Source organism: Lolium perenne, chromosome 3, assembly GCF_019359855.2.
Source record: "Lolium perenne isolate Kyuss_39 chromosome 3, Kyuss_2.0, whole genome shotgun sequence".
In the NCBI taxonomy this organism is placed as follows: Eukaryota; Viridiplantae; Streptophyta; class Magnoliopsida; order Poales; family Poaceae; genus Lolium; species Lolium perenne.
In genome coordinates, this window is record NC_067246.2 from 301,425,272 (window position 1) to 301,443,372 (window position 18,101).

At 42.4% G+C, this 18,101-nt stretch overlaps 2 protein-coding genes across 2 annotated transcripts; both read right to left on the reverse strand.

Moving 5' to 3' along the window:
• Positions 1–552: 552 nt before the first annotated feature.
• Positions 553–8,653, reverse strand: LOC127344980 (structural maintenance of chromosomes protein 2-1). Its single transcript, XM_051371363.2, has 21 exons — positions 8,191–8,653; positions 6,934–7,614; positions 6,698–6,841; positions 6,321–6,611; positions 6,011–6,196; positions 5,746–5,910; positions 5,606–5,665; positions 5,312–5,374; positions 5,098–5,189; positions 3,914–4,010; positions 3,360–3,476; positions 3,058–3,276; positions 2,765–2,905; positions 2,496–2,663; positions 2,172–2,356; positions 1,948–2,041; positions 1,768–1,856; positions 1,402–1,627; positions 1,147–1,221; positions 869–1,005; positions 553–789 (listed from the first exon to the last, which is right to left on the reverse strand). Exons 1-20 carry the CDS (start codon positions 8,506–8,508, stop codon positions 889–891), a joined length of 3,528 nt encoding a protein of 1,175 aa, XP_051227323.1. The 5' UTR covers positions 8,509–8,653; the 3' UTR covers positions 553–789; positions 869–888.
• A 2,038-nt stretch (positions 8,654–10,691) lies between these two features.
• On the reverse strand, positions 10,692–15,467 carry LOC127344979 (peptidyl serine alpha-galactosyltransferase). Its single transcript, XM_051371362.2, has 8 exons — positions 15,057–15,467; positions 14,413–14,583; positions 13,761–14,004; positions 13,437–13,637; positions 12,869–13,335; positions 12,630–12,794; positions 12,102–12,345; positions 10,692–11,769 (listed from the first exon to the last, which is right to left on the reverse strand). The coding sequence occupies exons 1-8, from the start codon at positions 15,359–15,361 to the stop codon at positions 11,128–11,130; spliced, it is 2,439 nt and encodes an 812-aa protein (XP_051227322.1). The 5' UTR covers positions 15,362–15,467; the 3' UTR covers positions 10,692–11,127.
• Positions 15,468–18,101: the final 2,634 nt, after the last annotated feature.

The window sequence follows — 18,101 nt, forward strand, 5'->3', positions numbered from 1 at the left end:
GGATCGGAAGAAATGTTGTCAGCAGGCAGAGACTATGGTGCTGCATAGATGCCTGTGTTTTCACTGCAGAACTTTAAACACGCACTGGCGCATTGGAACGAGCTGTTGATGCTGCAGTAGACAACGGAGCATTCAGGGTAGTGTTTGAAACTGACTCAGTTGGTTGCCATGGCACTGAATCGGCACGGTCAGGATTTCTCCCAACTGGCACCCTCAAAATAGATGATCTGAAAAGATCAAGCTGCAGTCTGGTTCTCAAGTTCTGAGTTGCGTGCGTGCAGATGTACTACTAATAAAGCTGCCCACGAATGCAGTTGGCAGTCAATAATAGGTGGATACACATCTAATATTATTACACCAAAACACAAGCAGGTTGTCTGAACCAAATAAACAAACACAAAATGGCACACTTCACAAAATGGCACACTTCATAGACATTTCCATGTGTCATACTAATATGGCAGCTACATACTATACTATGATAACCATTATTGCATGCAAGAGCGTTCAAAACACAATAGAAAATTGTCCAGCCTAACCCATCAGACCAAAATAAGAAGCAATTAGTTAAATATATACACCAACTTAACAACCTGTTCTAATACAGAGTTACATAGGTTTGCAAAGATGTCCCGATGTTAAGGGCCATGACAAGCGAGGGGCTTGAGCCGTTTTGTAGCAACAGCCAACAGGCAAATCGTACTAGTGCACAACATTGGGGGCCGATTAGTTGAATATCGTGGCCAAAGAGCGCTCTTCACACAGACTGTCTCCATGCATTGCACGTTTCTGCGTAAAAAATGGCAAGTCGTTATTTAGCTATAACTTTCATCTTTTGAGTGACCAAAGTTTCGAGTTCAGAGCGTACCTCAGAATAATTCATGCCTATCATTTCTTATTTGAATGGACTGTTCGTGTCACAGTGGACACCCCATCAACAAATTTCGTTCGGAATATCACGTTGGCATTGTTGAACATACCCTCTTTTAGCGACACAACAATGAACTGCAAAGACATGAGAAAGTGGTAGTTAGCAACTTTGAATTGTCAACTGAAAGGATGAAACAAAGTTCCCAACACACAGGTATACACAGTAACTGCACATGAATCGTCACAGAAGTGCGCAAATTAGAGGAGCATGCTTACCTGGGACTGCGGGAAATGTGCCTTTATCATTCTACCAATGTTTTGGGTGTGGCTCAGATCAAGCGCAGCATCAACCTGCAGTACAGTAACATCCAGATCAGCTGACAAGGATTATCAAAGAAAATCCAATTTTATCCTATCCCACCAAACCTAGGCACAAAGACCTGAGACATGGGGCATACAGGACTGAAAAGAATTAAACATGATAGTGGTAACTGGTGAGCAATTTAAATGGAAAATCACATGCAGACATACCTCATCCAATATGTAAAGCGGCGCAGGTTTGAAAAGAAGTAGAGCCAGGATAAGACTAAGAGCAAGAAGGGACCGCTGTCCTCCACTGAGTTCAGATAAAGATTGCTTCCAAACTGTTCCAAATGCCACACGAACTTCAAGGCCATCCAAGAAGGTACCACCTTCAGGAGGATCAAGTTTTGCCATTGTACCAGGTAGAAGAGTACTGAATATAGACCCAAAATCCCTACAGGAAATAGAAATGAGAGATTACTTAACTTTGTGCATTTGTGAATAAACAGAATACCATCACTACAGAGTCTGAGCAATATTTCATGCAGTCGTGCATCTGCTAAGAAAGATTACAGAATGATAAAGCATAATTACTTGTTAACTTTGAGCCATGTGACTTTCAAGGTCTCTTTCTTCTTCTCATCCAACTCTTCTATCACTTTGTTGATTTTCGCCTTGTCATTCTGAAGATGACAATAAAAGAGGTATGTTGCATGCTGCTACAAAACTCTACCCAGGTTGGTTATCAAGAAATTTATATATGGCAAGACCTACCTCGATGATATTTTTCTTCGATATCAAATCATTGTATTCATCCTCTGCCTTCTCAAACATTGCCATGACTTTCTTATTAACCCTCTTCTCAAGACTACATTTGACAATTAACTGACAAGTCAGTGCTTTGCATTGTAAATTAATCAGCTGATAATAGTACAACTATACAGAAAAACAGATGCATATGAATTTTTTTATTCCCTTCCTTAAGATGAAAGATTTACCCTGATTGTTGAGCTTGAAGATTTTCAAGTTCTTCCCGTGCTTTGTGTGGCTCACACGAGGCGAAGTCATAATCCGTACCACTTCTTCCAAACAACTGTTTCTCAGTTGCAATCCAAGTGTACTTCTCCATTAGCTTATCAACCCTTGAAGAGCAATCCTTCTGCTCTATCTCCATCCTCTTAACCTGTACGATACATTAAGTTCAAAAATTAAATCAGTTATAAAGCAAAATTATGCACCAGATATTACACCAAGTAAGTACAATGCTAAACAAGTCAGTTGTAAAGCAGAATTATGCACCAGAGATCACACCCCATAAGTACCTCGTTTTCCATTTTCTTCCTTTCAACATTTGAATCACTAAGTAGCTGCTGAAGTTTTTGCTGCTCCTTGGACAGGGAGTTTATTTGTGTGTCGCATTCCTTCAGTTTGGAACGGCCAATATTGAGCTCAGATTCAGCTTGATCCAAATCTAGCTTTGTGGAAGCAACCTGCATGCGATGAGTGAAACAAACGAGAATAATTTAATGAATGACATCCAAAGGCCGGTAGTTGAGTACAAATTAAACCATTACAGAGCTTACTGTACTACCTTGCTCTGATATGTGCCCCAGGTTTCCGACAGAGCAGTAATCTGAGCTTTTGAAGTTATTAATTGCTCTTCAAGCAGAGCAAGCTCATTAGCAACTGCATCTTTCTCCATAATCAGTCTTTCCCTCTCACTTTGATGAGCCTATCCCAAACAAGTAATAATAGAAACAACAGATATGTTATCCGTCAAATGCTCATGACTGGACTAAAAATAAAATAATGAAGTCATGAAAATAATATCACACAGGGAAAAGTGCAAATCCCTTGTGGCAAAAACATAGTTAGAAAGTCAACCTTTAACTGCTTCGACATGGACTGCATTTCTGATTTCAATGACTTGATCTTCATTTCTAGAGCTTTGAGCCGACCTTCACGTTCAGAGCCGTAAGTCTTAATCGTCTTTTCTAACTCAGAAACAGTGGAGACACATTTTTTATACTGCACTTGCTTATCGGTTAACTCATTCTTTGATTCCTCGAGCTCTTGCTCGAGTTTCTTTACAAGTTCACCTAACTAAAATACAAATAGACCAATTGTCAGTCTAATTTGAAGCTGAAAGTGCTGAGGTAACCATATTGATAGCATAAAAATAATACCTTGTGATGTTCATTTTGCTCAACTCTGTTCTGAAATAATGACAGATCATATGATTTGAGCTCAAACTGAGATTTCAACTCGGCGTACTTCTTATGCAGAGGCAGAAGCGCAGCGATCTGGAAAACAATGTAAATTAAAATATCTACTCATCACATGATTGTCAAGCATTCCACAAGAAAAATCAATCTAACAGCTGATGCCATTGTATAAAATGTTCAGACCAATGAACAGAGATAATCAATACTCAAAAAACAAAAACTAATACATGCTCAATAATCCAGGGTTAGAATTTAATTGGTAGCACCATAAATTTATCTTCCTTCTAGACCATCGTGTATACATGCTGGTGTCATTTCTTTGTCTTTGCAAAACGGAAGTATAAATTTTGAAACTTAACAGACAAAAGCAGATATTAAGGGCAAAATGTGGTTCATAAAGTGTATTGCAGTATCACATCACATAACAAGGCCCTTTGTTATAGAGAGTACTATAAATACATATGAATTCCAAAGGGAACAAAAGAGCATGTATTAACATTGCATTAAGTGAATACCTTCTGTTCAATAATGGAGAGCCTGTCCTTATGGTCAGAGAGATCAGCCTCAGCTTTAGCTAATTCATGGAGTTTCCTTAGTAAGTCTCCACCACCTCTGCATTATAACATTATAGCATGGGTAATCATTAGAGGGAAACGTAGAATGTGTTTATCTCATCAGATTAGTAGACGATGAAAACAAGTGCAGGATACTTGTTTTGCTTTCTAAGAGTAATCTAGCCTATCTCCAGAAAATACAACTATAACAAGCCAAAGATGACCAACACCATTTCTTTCCTACTTATAAAGTCTGAAGTTGGTGATGAGTTCACTCTCCCACCACTATGTGCACACTATTTGGTGCATAGATACATCCAAATTTAAACAAATCTAAGACATCTATTTATAGACAGAGGGAGTACTATATGTGGGTCAGCAACTTGCAAAGGACTTGAATAAACAACTACAATTATCCATACAAGCGGGCTAACACTCATGCAAAAGACATCTTATAAACAAAATGCACTATTATAATCATAAGTGTGAATCAGAGTTTAGCAAAAAAAAAGTTAAATACACTCTTAGTCTCATCAGAACCAACACTATTTTATTTGTGCACACATGACCAAAACTTTTTACTTATTCTAACACGACGAAAGACCATTTCCTCCTGTTATCTTTATTCCCTGACCACTGTCTTCAAGCCACATCTCATCCTTACTTCCCAACAACCTACATTTCAAAATTTAAAATTATGTCTCACTTACACCTCTTAGTTGCCATTTAGTTGCTCTAACATCCTTTGTCTTTCCACCATCATTTATTTGCCAGAACCAGACTACGCTCCCATGACACCAAGGGTATTCCGAAAATCCCCATGGCCATGGCCTAAATCCTTGCCTGTTGTGTGGTTTTCCAAAGCAATGCACGAGCTCGGTGCTAGTAAGTTCAAAGTTTTGACTATGACCAACCAGTACCAAAAAATAAAAATAAACACCTGATGAACATGCCCTTGAGTCCCTTAAGAATGCAGGAAACCATTGTTTTAAAAGAAAAGTCTAGACCACCCCCTGAGGTTTTGGGCCAAAACGACCCACCCTACCAACAGGGATAGCACCAGAAGGAACACCTATTACAGAATTCATCTAAAAACAAATCATATGCAAGCATCTAGTTAAGTGTGAAAAGTGTCATAAAATTACCTGCGACTACCTCCAGTCAATAGACCACTAGGCTGAAAAATGTCACCTTCAAGTGTCACACTAGTACTGCCGACATCCCTATTAAAGGCAATCTGTAAGAATAAAATAAACACCTATATCAGCAAGAACCAACACTTCATACATATTATAACTGGATAGGCACACTCAGTTATAATAGAGTAACTAAACTTAATTGTGAAGAAAGCTATATTACCTCCTTTGCCGCCTCCATATTTCGACACACAAATGTCGAACCAAAGACGTAAGCCATAGCATTCTGCAATAAGGAAATCTCTTCAAGACACACAAATGACGACACACCTATATCTTTGAGATTGTTGATATAATGAATGACAAGGTAGGTACAGATAAGGCAGAATATTTTTCTAGCGCTACAGATCACAAGTCACTGAAATCAGAAATAAAGTAGAATCTAGCAGACCAAAATATCCAATAGAATATTGTAAAAAAAATGCAAATTGCGCAATAATAGGATGAAGATACCAACCTTTACTTCTCCGTCATAGCCAACCAGTTCTAGAGCTAATGTTACATTTTCGGCTCCAACCTATATAACAATCAATGTGTCATTCTTCAAAGTCAATCAAAAGATTATATCCAACGAATGAAAACAAAGCATTCACTAACCATTCTACGAGCTGCCTGCTGGACTCTATCAGGTATAGTACCTGTGTGTATTTTATTCAACGGTATAATGGTTACCCTTCTTCTGAGATCACCATTTTGTAGGAGCTGCTTTCCAGTGGTTTCTGAGTCAACAACCACATTATATAGCCTTCCTCCAGCAGCAACCTGCATGATTTGACAAAAGTTCAATTGATGTGGCTAAACCAGTTCACTGCAAGGAAAAAATCAACTTCAGAACCAAAATCAGGAGTTTGCTAAGACCAACCTCCAATGCCGTTGCTGTTGAGCTATCCTTTATCTTTATAAGCCGTGCAACTACTCCTTTCACTTTTGATCTATCAAAGTTCTTAACAGGGTCTCTATAGCTGAAGTGGACATTTCCCAGCTCACCAGTAAGCGCACGAACTTTGTCATTCAATTTCTGAACCACCTCTACCTCTGACGATCGATCCTACAATCGATTATAGGTGACAAAGAGTAATGAAAAATAGTTCCCAACATTTCCAAGATTTCGGCTAAGATACTTCTACTATGCGCCATTTATGCCACATGAAAGCTGATCACTTTTTGCATACCTTTTGCAGAGCTTCCATCTGGCCCTCTTCATAATTTATAGACCCCATGGATGCCTTGATAGCTTCCAAGTCTTTTGTCCTAGCTTTCAGCTCTTTCTCAGCTGCAGTAGCTTCATCACGCTTGGATTTCATCTGAGTTTTCTTCTCTTTCAGCTCCTTCTCAGAATGGCTTATTTTTGTCTTCAGCTGCTTTAGTCCAGATTCTGCCTCTCCAACAGCAGCTTTTGCATCCCTAAGTTGATCTTCTAGGCATTTCTTCTCATTTGCACTGCTTTTTCCCGCTAGCACACCCTGTGTAAAGTAGAATTTAGTATCCAGAAACTCAGTCAAGACATTGCCCTTCTGATACATTCTATTGTTTGTGAAATTTTCCATACCTGATATTCTTTCTCACTTTCATCTAACTCCTTTGTCAGATCCTCTGCTCTCTTACTCATATCAGATGCACCATCCTCTGCCTTTTTTACAGCAGCATCTCTCTCAACTATAGATCTCTTGATGTCCTCAATGCTCTTGAGAATCTATAAGCAAATAGCATGTAGGTCACACTGTAAGTACTTAGGAATAAATGTGGGTTACTTATTGAGTGACATGAATATGAAAAATATATTACCTTGTCAGCAGCCTTTTCTTCTGACCTTAGAGTTTCCTCTTCATTATTCATCAGAGAAGTTTCCTTAATAAGTGCATGTTGGATCTTATCTACTTTCTCCGACAAAACCTTCATCTCACCACCTAGTTTGGCTTCTTTTTCAGCAGCTAAGGTAGCTATGTTTTTGTCCATTTCATGTATCTCTCCGTTTAGCTTCTCTGTGCTTTCATCCAGTTCAACAATCTTTGCCCTGATTTGGTTTACACCACTGAGTGCACTCTCTCGCACTTTCTCAGCTTGAACAAACTCGTAAGCAATACAGAATCTTTTGAGTCGATCTAGTTCAGTATTACCATTGGCCCATTTCATGTACTGGCACCTCTCTTTTCTAAGTTTCTCTAGTGCAGGAAGGATTTCATCGTCAAGGAGTTTATTTATCTCTTCAACTTTATTCTGCTTCTTCTCGAGTGTTTTAAGAGCAGATTCCTTCTTCATTTCATACATCCTTGTCCCTGCTGCCTCTTCCAACATGGAAAGAATTTCTGGAGGCTTCATGTTCAGCACTTTCGTAATGCGTCCTTGCATAATTAGGAAATGAGGATTGTTCACATTAAGCTGCACAGAGTGGAAAAGAGTCTGCACCCGGGAAGGTTGTGCAAGATGGCCATTGATGAGGTATTTGTTCCGTCCACCAACTACAATCTACAAATACAGGAGAGTAGTTTATCAATACCAAGTAAAGATTGAGGCACTGCTGGTCGAAAAGAAACATACAAATATGAAGAAAAACAAACTGCAGATAGCGACTTCATTTAAAACAGATCAATTACATTAATTAATTAGAATAATTCACCAGGCATTATTACGGGCTAGTATATACTGCCTCCGTTCCAAATTAAGTGCTGCAGATTTGGTCTAAATTAGGTATAGATACTGATTCAGGTGGTCGTTTTGGAAAAAAAATAGCTGCGACAGTTAATTTGGAATTGAGGGAGTACTACACTATAAATCCCCCAAATCTACAACGATCTAAATAAAGAGCATGTCCATATTTATCAAAATTCTAAAACTCCCCTCAAAACTACATCTCCAAGCATTGCAGTCTGCATCTCCGTGGGCCTCACGACCACCTGAATCATCAGTATCATGAACTCGAAAATCAACAGGCAACTCTCAACCCACCAACTAGCGCCAAATTCGAGAACCCTAAGACCCCAACACAAATTCACCACGGAACACAATCATGCACGAAAACGGTGAAGGGCGAGTAGGTGTAACCTGTCGGGTGACGGTGATTTCGGCCGAGTCCTCGTAGCCGAGCGGGGAGCGGGCGCGGTCGGAGTTGTCGAAGACGATGGAGACGGTGGCCTTGGTGACCCCGGCCTGGCCCTGCTTGTAGACGAGCTCCTGGAGCGAGGCGGCGCGCACCTGGCGGAGGTCGGTGATGCCGAGCACGAAGCAGATGGAGTCGAGGATGTTGGATTTGCCGGAGCCGTTGAGGCCGGTGATGGCGTTGAACAGCGGGTCGAACCCCGGCACCACCGTCCGCCCCGCGTACGACTTGAACCCCTCCAGGCACACCTCCTTGATGTGCATCTCGCCGGCCGCCGGGGGCGCCGCCGGCCGGAGATCCGGCTAGGGTTTCGTGGGCTCGGGCGGGAAAAATTTCGAGGCGTGGGGATTTTCCGGGCTGGGATTTCGAAATGTTTTGGCCGTGCCAAGTGAACTACTAGTAGCCAGAGTGAACTAGTAGCCGGGTGGAGATGGTGACGGAATGGGGTCATATATATTCTTGGGCTGAGATGGGCCTTTGGGCTTCACGTTAGGTGTTTATTCCCTACTCTTTTTTTTGAACAACAGATTCTTAATCCAATTTTTTTTTTTGAAATGCTCGACCTACACGTGGCTCAACGTGGTGCAAAAAAAAAAACGGGAAGTGGTCTCTTCTCTTGACACTTCTCGCAGGGGCATATCGATTGGCTAAATTGAATACCCTAGGTTGACAGATTGATCGAGATAGCGACTAGGGTTTCGAACTTTCGATGGAGGATTCGAGAAGTGGTGTACAACGCCGAGCTTGACGAGGGAAACCGTTCAGCATGCATCCGCTCTTGATGTGCATGTGTACAGATGCCAACGTGTTTGTATGCGGCTGCTTTTGATTCCTCATGGAAGGAACATGAAGCCCACGAAGTAGCGGTGAAGGAAGACGTCACCGACGCAAGGCCATGAGGTGTTGTCTCCTGACTTCAACGAAGCCATTGGCCTCGAGGACGAGGTAGACGTGATGCGGCAGCCGCCTCGGCGATCCAGCACAGCATGCACAAGTACTTAATTGACAATTTCGTATTTTAACTAAAGTTAGCAAATAACTCATGTCATCATTGTATGGAGTGCAGCTTTGGTCCAACTTATTTTGCCATGTAGTAATTTGCTAGGTATAAGTAACTATTCAGATCTTTGAAGTCCAAAGGATGGTGCTAAAGATCATGCAAATGTGTTCACTTAATTATAGTTTTATGTGATGTTTCACTTTGTTTGAAGCGGGCACATGCATCGACATGCCTGACTGAAGCGGTGGAAGAGGAGGTAGTGGCACTAGTGGCGGCGTCCCTAACCACAGAAGATGTTGTGATACGCTGAACCTATGTACACCAAAGGGAAAACACTAATTTGTGTGGCTTTAGAGTGTAGATTTTTCTCTATTATTGCAAAGACGGCCATGTTTCCTAGAATTTTTTTAAAAAAAGGCATGACCTTGGCGTAGGGAAGTACGCGCGTTGTGCACAACACATGGCTCAACGTGGTGCAAGAAAAAGTAAACCGGAAGTGGTATCTCCACTTGACACTTGTCGCAAGGACAAGCAAAGTGGTGTGAGGGATGAGAGAAACTACCAAAGGGGTGGGATGACTCGGTTTTTCCTCTTTTTTTAGGTTCAATTTTTTAAAATGAAATCTCTTGAAAATCATTCGTTCAAATTACGAACAGTTTTCACTTTTGAGATCTTCTCATCGAGATCTTTCAAAATTATATCTCATGTTGGTAGGTTTTGTGAAACTGTACTTCCAAAACTACCACATGTAATTTTTGGTGTATTTGGGTTGCAACATAGTTGTACCCTGGTTCCTAGCGTACGTTGTACTTCTAGTTTCAGCATAGTTATGTTTCGGTGTACTTCGGGTTTCACTAAGGGTGTACTTCGGATTTCAATACAATTATACTTTGATGTATTTCAGGTTTCTCTATAGTTTTACTTTTGAATACCTGCACTTTAGTATTTCACTCTAGTTGTACTTTTGGATACATGTAAAAGAGCTATGTTGAACTTGTAATTACACATGCATGATATATTGCGGAAGTACGTGCGTGAAATTACTCCCGGTATGCGAAAGTACGCATGCGGAGACCACTCCGAGTGTGACACATGAAAGCACGAGAGGGCTGCAAGCTGCACCAACATCCTTCTCGAAGGTCAGCCTTTTGTTAGTGGTACCCATTCTCTACTTCCACTAAAAAACAGATTCTCTACTTTTCTCAACTTGCTATGTTGTTTTCCTGATGTTCTTTTACAAATACAAAAGGAAGTTGATTGTACAAAAAATTGTATATGCTTTGTTGTACATGATTATTATTATCATGTAAAATGCAATAGCATGTGCTATGGTGGTGCAGTACAATCATGTGAGCTTCAGCTGTCACAGGAGTTTCAAAAGGCAGTATCCATTTATTTATTGACATTTTTAAAGGCAATATATGTATGTATAACACAATCCTGTACTGACAAGGGGAAAACAAACTTAATTTTATAATATGGTCAAGGAAAACACATGTATGTATAGCAGTCCTGGTTTGCAAACCTAAATGCTTATTGTATTTGTATGCTACTTAATCACATACATCTTTCTACACATTTGAACCTTTAGCTGACAAGGGAAAACAGGGGAAAGCCTATCAATTACACCATGCTAAGCAAAAACCTACAAAATTAAATACAACGGCGGTAGCTGCAGTAGTGGCTACTAAAATCTGCTACTAGCAACTAAAAAAACTTGTCAAAAATGACAAGAATTTCCATGGTCAATCTCCTCCGAGTTCTTCTGATAGCTCAACTAGGTGGTGTTTGCCTCTAGTATCATGGTTCTGTACTCCCTTTATGTGATGTATTGGCAAAGATATAGCTTATGATCATACTGTTTGTTACTTTGTTTTTATAGTCAAATATGGGCCTTCTGGCTTCTGGAAGCCCTAGATCTTGAAACACTTCTCCTCCGATCCGAGAAAAACATCGAGATTACCAGCAAAAAAACAAGTACGGATATTGCCCAGATAGCAATAATCCATATCTTTGATGATCTGGCTAGTCTCCTTGGTCTATGTGCACGTGATCCTGTGGCACTTTCAATAGCCTGCTGTGCTGTCACATCCATGGTCTCTGAATTTCGTCCAACTGTAGTCGTGGATGACCGTTGTGTAACCCTTTCAAGTTTATTGGTGGTTGAGACTTCCTCGATTTTCTTGGAGATGTTGCCTGTAGTGGTGCTCAGCCGAGGGCAATTTCTGCGTTTGTGGTGCAAGTATAGAGCCTTGTTCAAAGCCCTCCCACATTCAATGCTGAGAAGATCCCTCTCCCGTGCATTTTTATCATCTTTTGTGACAGAAGATGGATCAGGTGGTTCAGGGAACTTGGCCCAACACTTGTTTACCATATCAGTATTTCTCCAGTCAGCCTTGTCAAAGCTCCAATCACCAACACCAAATCTCAGGCCATAATGGAAAACCTTGTATTTAGCTCCAGGTAGAGGAACATATCCTGGATATATCAATATGTCACTTTTTATGATGTGCCGCAGGTTAAGCTGCATGGCAAGTGAAGAAGAAAGCGTCAAGCAGCAGGATAACACCATTCACAAGAAAATTTACTAGTGGAAACGAGAGAGTTAACTGCCAACCGGTGCTGACCATACTAGCTTTCTACAAATTACGAGTACACGCTCTTCATAGAATAACTCTAGAAGTTAGTAGCATAATACTTGCATTGATATTTATAGCTACATGTGTTCAAATGCATGCATTACACTCGACACCAATATAGCCTGCAAGACTAATGTGGTGCAAGCGTGCAGCCAGAGCCCTTAGGCTTGCAATTGCAAAAACAAAAAGGTGAAAGATAAATCATAACCATACATACCTCAGCTGCTGCAAAAGAGTAACCGTACATCTCACTTATCCAGCCAGATGCATATACATCACCAGTAATGTTTGTCGCATAGTGCTCTTTGTCTGCACGAACCTCTTCCGATTTGTGTAGCCACAACATAGCAAAGCGTCGGAGATCATCAATATGCATGATAATTACACCACCAACCTTGTCACATGCAGATGGATTGCGAGTGTGTATCTTTGCAAGTATATTGTCACAACCAATCAGATAGCTGACGGACAGAAAAGATGATATTAGTACATTCCTCGCATATGTGCAGTAATTACATGCATCAGTGTCTCAATTTGCAATGGAGACTTGCAAAAATCTTGAAGCACCCAAGCGGTAAGTTGGTTCAATGAACCCTTAGATGTTACACCAAGATTTGTGTAAACTTATAATGGAGGTGATGCATAGGAGCACCTTTCAACATATCTGTGAAACAGGAAATATAATACCACAAAAAACACAAAATGCATGCTGCAAATTCCATAGCACACCACATAAAAATCTTACTCGTAGGGAGTTGAAACAGGATGACCACGTTTTGCACCATACTCCCATGGAGTGATGGGTCCTCTCATGATCATATCAGCATCCAAGATAACAATGAACTCAGCATCAGTCTGCACATGGTTAATCCAATGGAGAACTGCTGCTGGTTTATTGATTGCTGGGTACCTAAGCAGAAAAAATCCAATAGGTTATGTACTTAACAAAAGTTTCAAACACAATATTAAGTCAGAAGTATATACCAGTCTCCTGTCAATGGGTTTCTATTCATAGATGGAACATAATGTGTGGGAGCAAGGTCATGTCCCTTATAATTCTTCACTTCCTCATCTGTACAACTCAATAAGCGTGTAATATTACCAGGCTGACCGCTTAAACGAAAACTGTGCATGAGCCCAACAGTCTGCCAGTCAAAATACGACGAACACTCGGTAGAGAAAAGGGTGTGTATTTTTGGATGTCTGCTTTTGGGCGATGCAACATGTTGGACAGTCACTTTGTTCTCAACCTTTGGACTGCTCCAGTACTTTGGTTTTGTAAGCTCTGAGAACCTTTTGCTTTTAAGGAAGCTCAGATACTTTGACCACTGTGGTTTCGGGCACCCAACAGATGTGTGATGCAAAAGAAGCCCTTCATTTAATGTGTTCATACACTCGATGCTTAGATATAAGCCCCGCTTCACATTCTGGTCCGGTTCCATTGCCTCAACCTATAAAGTTAATAATGTTAAAAAATCGCATACAGTATATGTAGCTACCAATTACCAGTAAGAAAAGAAGATCACAAAATATGCTTAGCAAGACGGTTTACCTCTCTAGGGAATGGTGGTGGAGGAAATAAGCGATTGCAATCATAAACTATACCATCCTCATGGTGTTCTAACTTACTGAAAGACCAGTTTCCAACTTTAAATGGCAAACCATAGTGGAGGATAAGCGGCTCAATGCCAATTCTTGGAGTATAACCTGGGTAGATCATTATGTCATCATTTATCTTGTGCCGTAGACCTACCTGTTGAAGACGATCAGAGTATTATACACTGTAGAACTGAAGATAGATGCAAGAGCATGTAAATACATAGTTTGGAAATATTTGCTTTAACAATACATAATGAAGAATAGCAATCGAGCTTACTTCTGCAGCGCCGAATGAGTAACCATACATCTCACTGATCCAACCCATGCCATATATATCACCAGTAATATTAGTTGACCAGTGGGACTTATCCTGCCTCACTTCTTCAGTCTTCGAAAGCCACAGAGGGGCTAGAGCCCTTAAGTCATCAATATGCATGACCAGAATTCCGCCAACTTTGTCGCAAAATTCTGGATGTGCAGTGTGCAACTGTGCAAGAATGTTATCACAACCCTTCAAATACCTATTTAGGAGAATACATAGATAAGATTAGTTAGAAGCTGAGTCCCAATCGGACAAGAATATGGAATACCTAACTACCAAGCGAGAGACCAGATATAATGTTGCATAGGTGATGTGTTACCTAGGCTTGCTTCGTGCTATAACTCAACTTTATACAAGGAATTTTCATGTTTCTCTAACATGTTCAGAAATAAGAATAGCACACTTGGTGCCAAATACCGAGGGCAAATAGAACCTGAGTTAACAAGTGAAACTATAAACAAAGGTATGCTACAGAAGGAATGATGAGCGCCATATGTCCAAATTATTACATTACATCAAACTTACATCCTGTCCAATTACTTATGACCATATTAGGCAAGAAAGTGGACAAAAGATCAGCAATGCAGAATTGCTACTAAAACCATACCCGTAATAAGCTGCAACAGGCTTCCCCTTTTCTGCTCCGAGTTCCCAAGGAATAATAGGACCTCTCACTATCTGGTCTGCATCCAAGATTACTACCCAGTCAACATTGTCCGCCTCAGGACTATGCTCCAACCAATGTACCACCCCTACAGGCTTATTGATGGCTGGGTACCTGCACATGAAAAATTACACAAAGCGCACTAAGCTCACTTCCATTTCATATATGTGAAGAATCTTAAGTTGCAATCTTAACTAGACAAAAAATTCCAAACTTGTAGTCATCTGACCCAGTTTATCCCCCTGATTGTCACTGAATCACTTTACAACACGAAAAAAAGAGCCTGCCTGCTCAGCTACCACAACCCAAACAACTAGCACTATAAACTCCCAGTACAGAAGTACTCTATGCTGGCTGCAATAATTTTGCTATCCGTCGCAATCCCACCCCCAAACATTTCAGTTTCAGGCGCAGAGTCTCAAAAATTATACCATCAATTTAAATGGAAGTGAGCTCGAGAACAATAACAAACAAAAAGAGTCTCGTGAACTCGAGAAGGGGCATTAATTCGTATAAACAAGTCGCTACAATAAACGGGGTGTGGAGAGAAGAGTGGTGTGTTATGTGCGTGCGGCGACGAGAGTTACCAGTCGCCGGTGCGGGGGTGGCGGCTGTAGGAGGGGACCTGGAGAGTGTGGCCGATGCCGAGGCCGCGGTAGGAGGAGAGCTGGTCAGCGGCGCAGCTGAGGAGGCGGGTGACGCCGCCGGGCTGCCCCGCCTTGCGCAGGCTGTGGAGGAGCCCCACAGCCTGCCAGTCGAAGTAGTCGCCGCACTCCACCGAGAAGAGTGTGTGCAGCCGCCGCCCGTCCCCCGCGGCGGCCCCGGCCGATGCCAAGGCCAGCAACAGCAGCAGGAGCGTCGCCGCCACCGCGCCGGCGATCGCCCCCGCCATTGGTGATGGGGTGGCGGATCTCGAGCCTGGATCCTTCAGTTTCTCGCCGGTTTGTGTCCCTGTCCGAGCCCGCTGACTCTGAGCTTTTCGAAGGCCACAGCTGACATTTGACGGGTGCTCAGAAGTACGTCTTCCAGGCCGGTTTACCGAAAATTATCCGTACAGGCTGATGAGCCAAAGGCACAAAAAAAATAACACAAACAACTTTCCGTTGATTTGCAAAGCACGTTAGGCACCTAATGTGAAAATGAAATGATACAGTTTCGTCCGACCGCTGTCGCCGTCAGGGCCAGCGGTGGCGGCCACGCCTGGCCGTTGAAGACGGCGGGTAAGGGCGGGCGTGCCCCGGCAGGCTCCCTACGTGCGGAGGCAAGGCGTCATGGGTGGCGCGGTGGGCGAGTGCGGTCTGCGGCGCGGGGCTTCGCGGGCCTCTGCGACGCATGGCTGGGGTTCGGGAGGGGTGGCGGTGCGGCGTGGTGGCGGAGCCCGGCGAGGTCTACGGCGGCGAGCAGGGGGCGGAGTGGAGCGGCGGCGGCGTCGGGACGCAACATGGCGTGGCCGGTGCTGGAGGCGGGGGCGCGGAGAAGCTCGGTGATGTCTACGCACGCTTCTATTCCTGTAGACAGTGTTGGACCTCCAAGAGCAGAGGTTTGTAGAACAACAGCAAGTTTCCCTTAAGTGAATCATCCAAGGTTTATCGAACTCAGGGAGGTAGAGGTCAGAGATATCCCTCTCAAGCAACCCTGCAATTACGATACAAGAAGTCTCTTGTGCCCCAACACACCTAATACACTTGTCAGATGTATAGGTGCACTAGTTCGGCGAAGAGATAGTGAAATACAAGTAATATGGATGATTGTAAGTGGTAACTGCAATCTGAAATAAAGATGGTAGCAAGCAAACATGCAGTAGAACAGTAAATAAACGGTGATTCGATATTTGGAAACAAGGCCTAGGGATCATACTTTCACTAGTGGACACTCTCAACAATGATCACATAATTAAATAAAGCTACTCTTAAACACTCTCTTGTTGGATAACAAACACCATTCATTGTGTAAGGCTATAAAAGCACACCTCAAGCCGGAGTAAACAAGCTCCACAACATTCGGAGATCATATTAAAGTAACATCTAGAGTGCATAATAGACCGTTGCAATTTAGACCGAGTACTAACATAGCATACACACTGTCAACAATAGCTATGAAAGTGGGAATAGATCGCATCAATACTATCATAATAATAGTTAACTTCATAATCTACAAGAGATTACAATCATAACCTACGTCAAGTACTACATGATGCACACACTGTCAACATTACATCATGGAGGAGGAATAGACTACTTTAATAACATCACTAGAGTAGCTCATAGATTAATAGTGATACAAAACTCATGATCACATAAAGATCACATGGGAGAGAGAGATGAACCACATAGCTACCGGTAGAGCCCTCAGCCTCGGGGGAGAACTACTCTCTCCTCATCATGGGAGACAGCAACGGCGATGAAGATGGCGGTGGTGTCGATGGAGATGACTCCGGGGGCAATTCCCCGTCCCGGCGGCGTGCCGGAACAGAGACTTTTATCCCCCGAAACGGAGTTTCGCGATGGCGGCGGCGTCCCTGGAGTCTTTCTGGAGTTTCGTCAATTCGTGTAGGATTTTCACGTCACGAGAGATTATATAGGCGAAGAGGCGGCACAAGGGGTGCCTGGGGGGCCCACCCCATAGGACGGCACGCCCCCCTCCTAGGCCGCGCCCCAGTGTGTGATGCTAGCACGCAGTCGACGTGCCCGTTGGGAACCCCAAGAGGAAGGTGTGATGCGTACAACGGCAAGTTTTCCCTCAGTAAGAAACCAAGGTTTATCGAACCAGTAGGAGCCAAGAAGCACGTTGAAGGTTGATGGCAGCGGAGTGTAGTGCGGCGCAACACCAGGGATTTCGGCGCCAACGTGGAACCTGCACAACACAACCAAAGTACTTTGTCCCAACGTAACAGTGAGGTTGTCAATCTCACCGGCTTGCTGTAACAAAGAATTAGATGTATAGTGTGGATGATGATGTTTGCAGAGAACAGTAGAACGAGTATTGCAGTAGATTGTATTCGATGTAAAAGAACGGATCGGGGTCCACAGTTCACTAGAGGTGTCTCTCCCATAACAATAAGCATGTTGGGTGAACAAATTACAGTTGGGAAATTGACAAATAGAGAGGGCATGACCATGCACATACATGTTATGATGAGTAGTGTGAGATTTAATTGGGCATTACGACAAAGTACATAGACCGCTATCCAGCATGCATCTATGCCTAAAAAGTCCACCTTCAGGTTATCATCCGAACCCCTCCGCATTAAGTTGCAAACAACAGACAATTGCATTAAGTATGGTGCATAATGTAATCAATAAATATATCCTTAGACATAGCATTGATGTTTTATCCCTAGTGGCAACAGCACATCCACAACCTTAGAACTTTCTGTCACTGTCCCAGATTTAATGGAGGCATGAACCCACTATCGAGCATAAATACTCTCTCTTGGAGTTACATGCAAAAACTTGGCCAGGGCCTCTACTAGCAACGGAGAGCATGCAAGATCATAAACAACACATAGATGATAGATTGATAATCAACATAACATAGCATTCACTATTCATCGGATCCCAACAAACGCAACATATAGTATTACAGATAGATGATCTTGATCATGTTAGGCAGCTCACAAGATCCAACAATGA

What these genes read in the sequence shown, in the direction of transcription:
- LOC127344980 (XM_051371363.2), bottom strand. Translation starts at nt 8,508, where the DNA reads ATGCACATCAAGGAGGTGTGCCTGGAGGGGTTCAAGTCGTACGCGGGG. An exon ending in AAGAAAAGGCTGCTGACAAG is followed by an intron (nt 6,842 to 6,933) that starts GTAATATATTTT and finishes ATTTGCTTATAG; the next exon opens with ATTCTCAAGAGCATTGAGGA. An exon ending in TCTCCATTATTGAACAGAAG is followed by an intron (nt 3,477 to 3,913) that starts GTATTCACTTAA and finishes ATTGTTTTCCAG; the next exon opens with ATCGCTGCGCTTCTGCCTCT.
- LOC127344979 (XM_051371362.2), bottom strand. Translation starts at nt 15,361, where the DNA reads ATGGCGGGGGCGATCGCCGGCGCGGTGGCGGCGACGCTCCTGCTGCTG. An exon ending in CACCCCCGCACCGGCGACTG is followed by an intron (nt 14,584 to 15,056) that starts GTAACTCTCGTC and finishes TTTCATGTGCAG; the next exon opens with GTACCCAGCCATCAATAAGC. An exon ending in ACTCTTTTGCAGCAGCTGAG is followed by an intron (nt 11,770 to 12,101) that starts GTATGTATGGTT and finishes CTTGCCATGCAG; the next exon opens with CTTAACCTGCGGCACATCAT.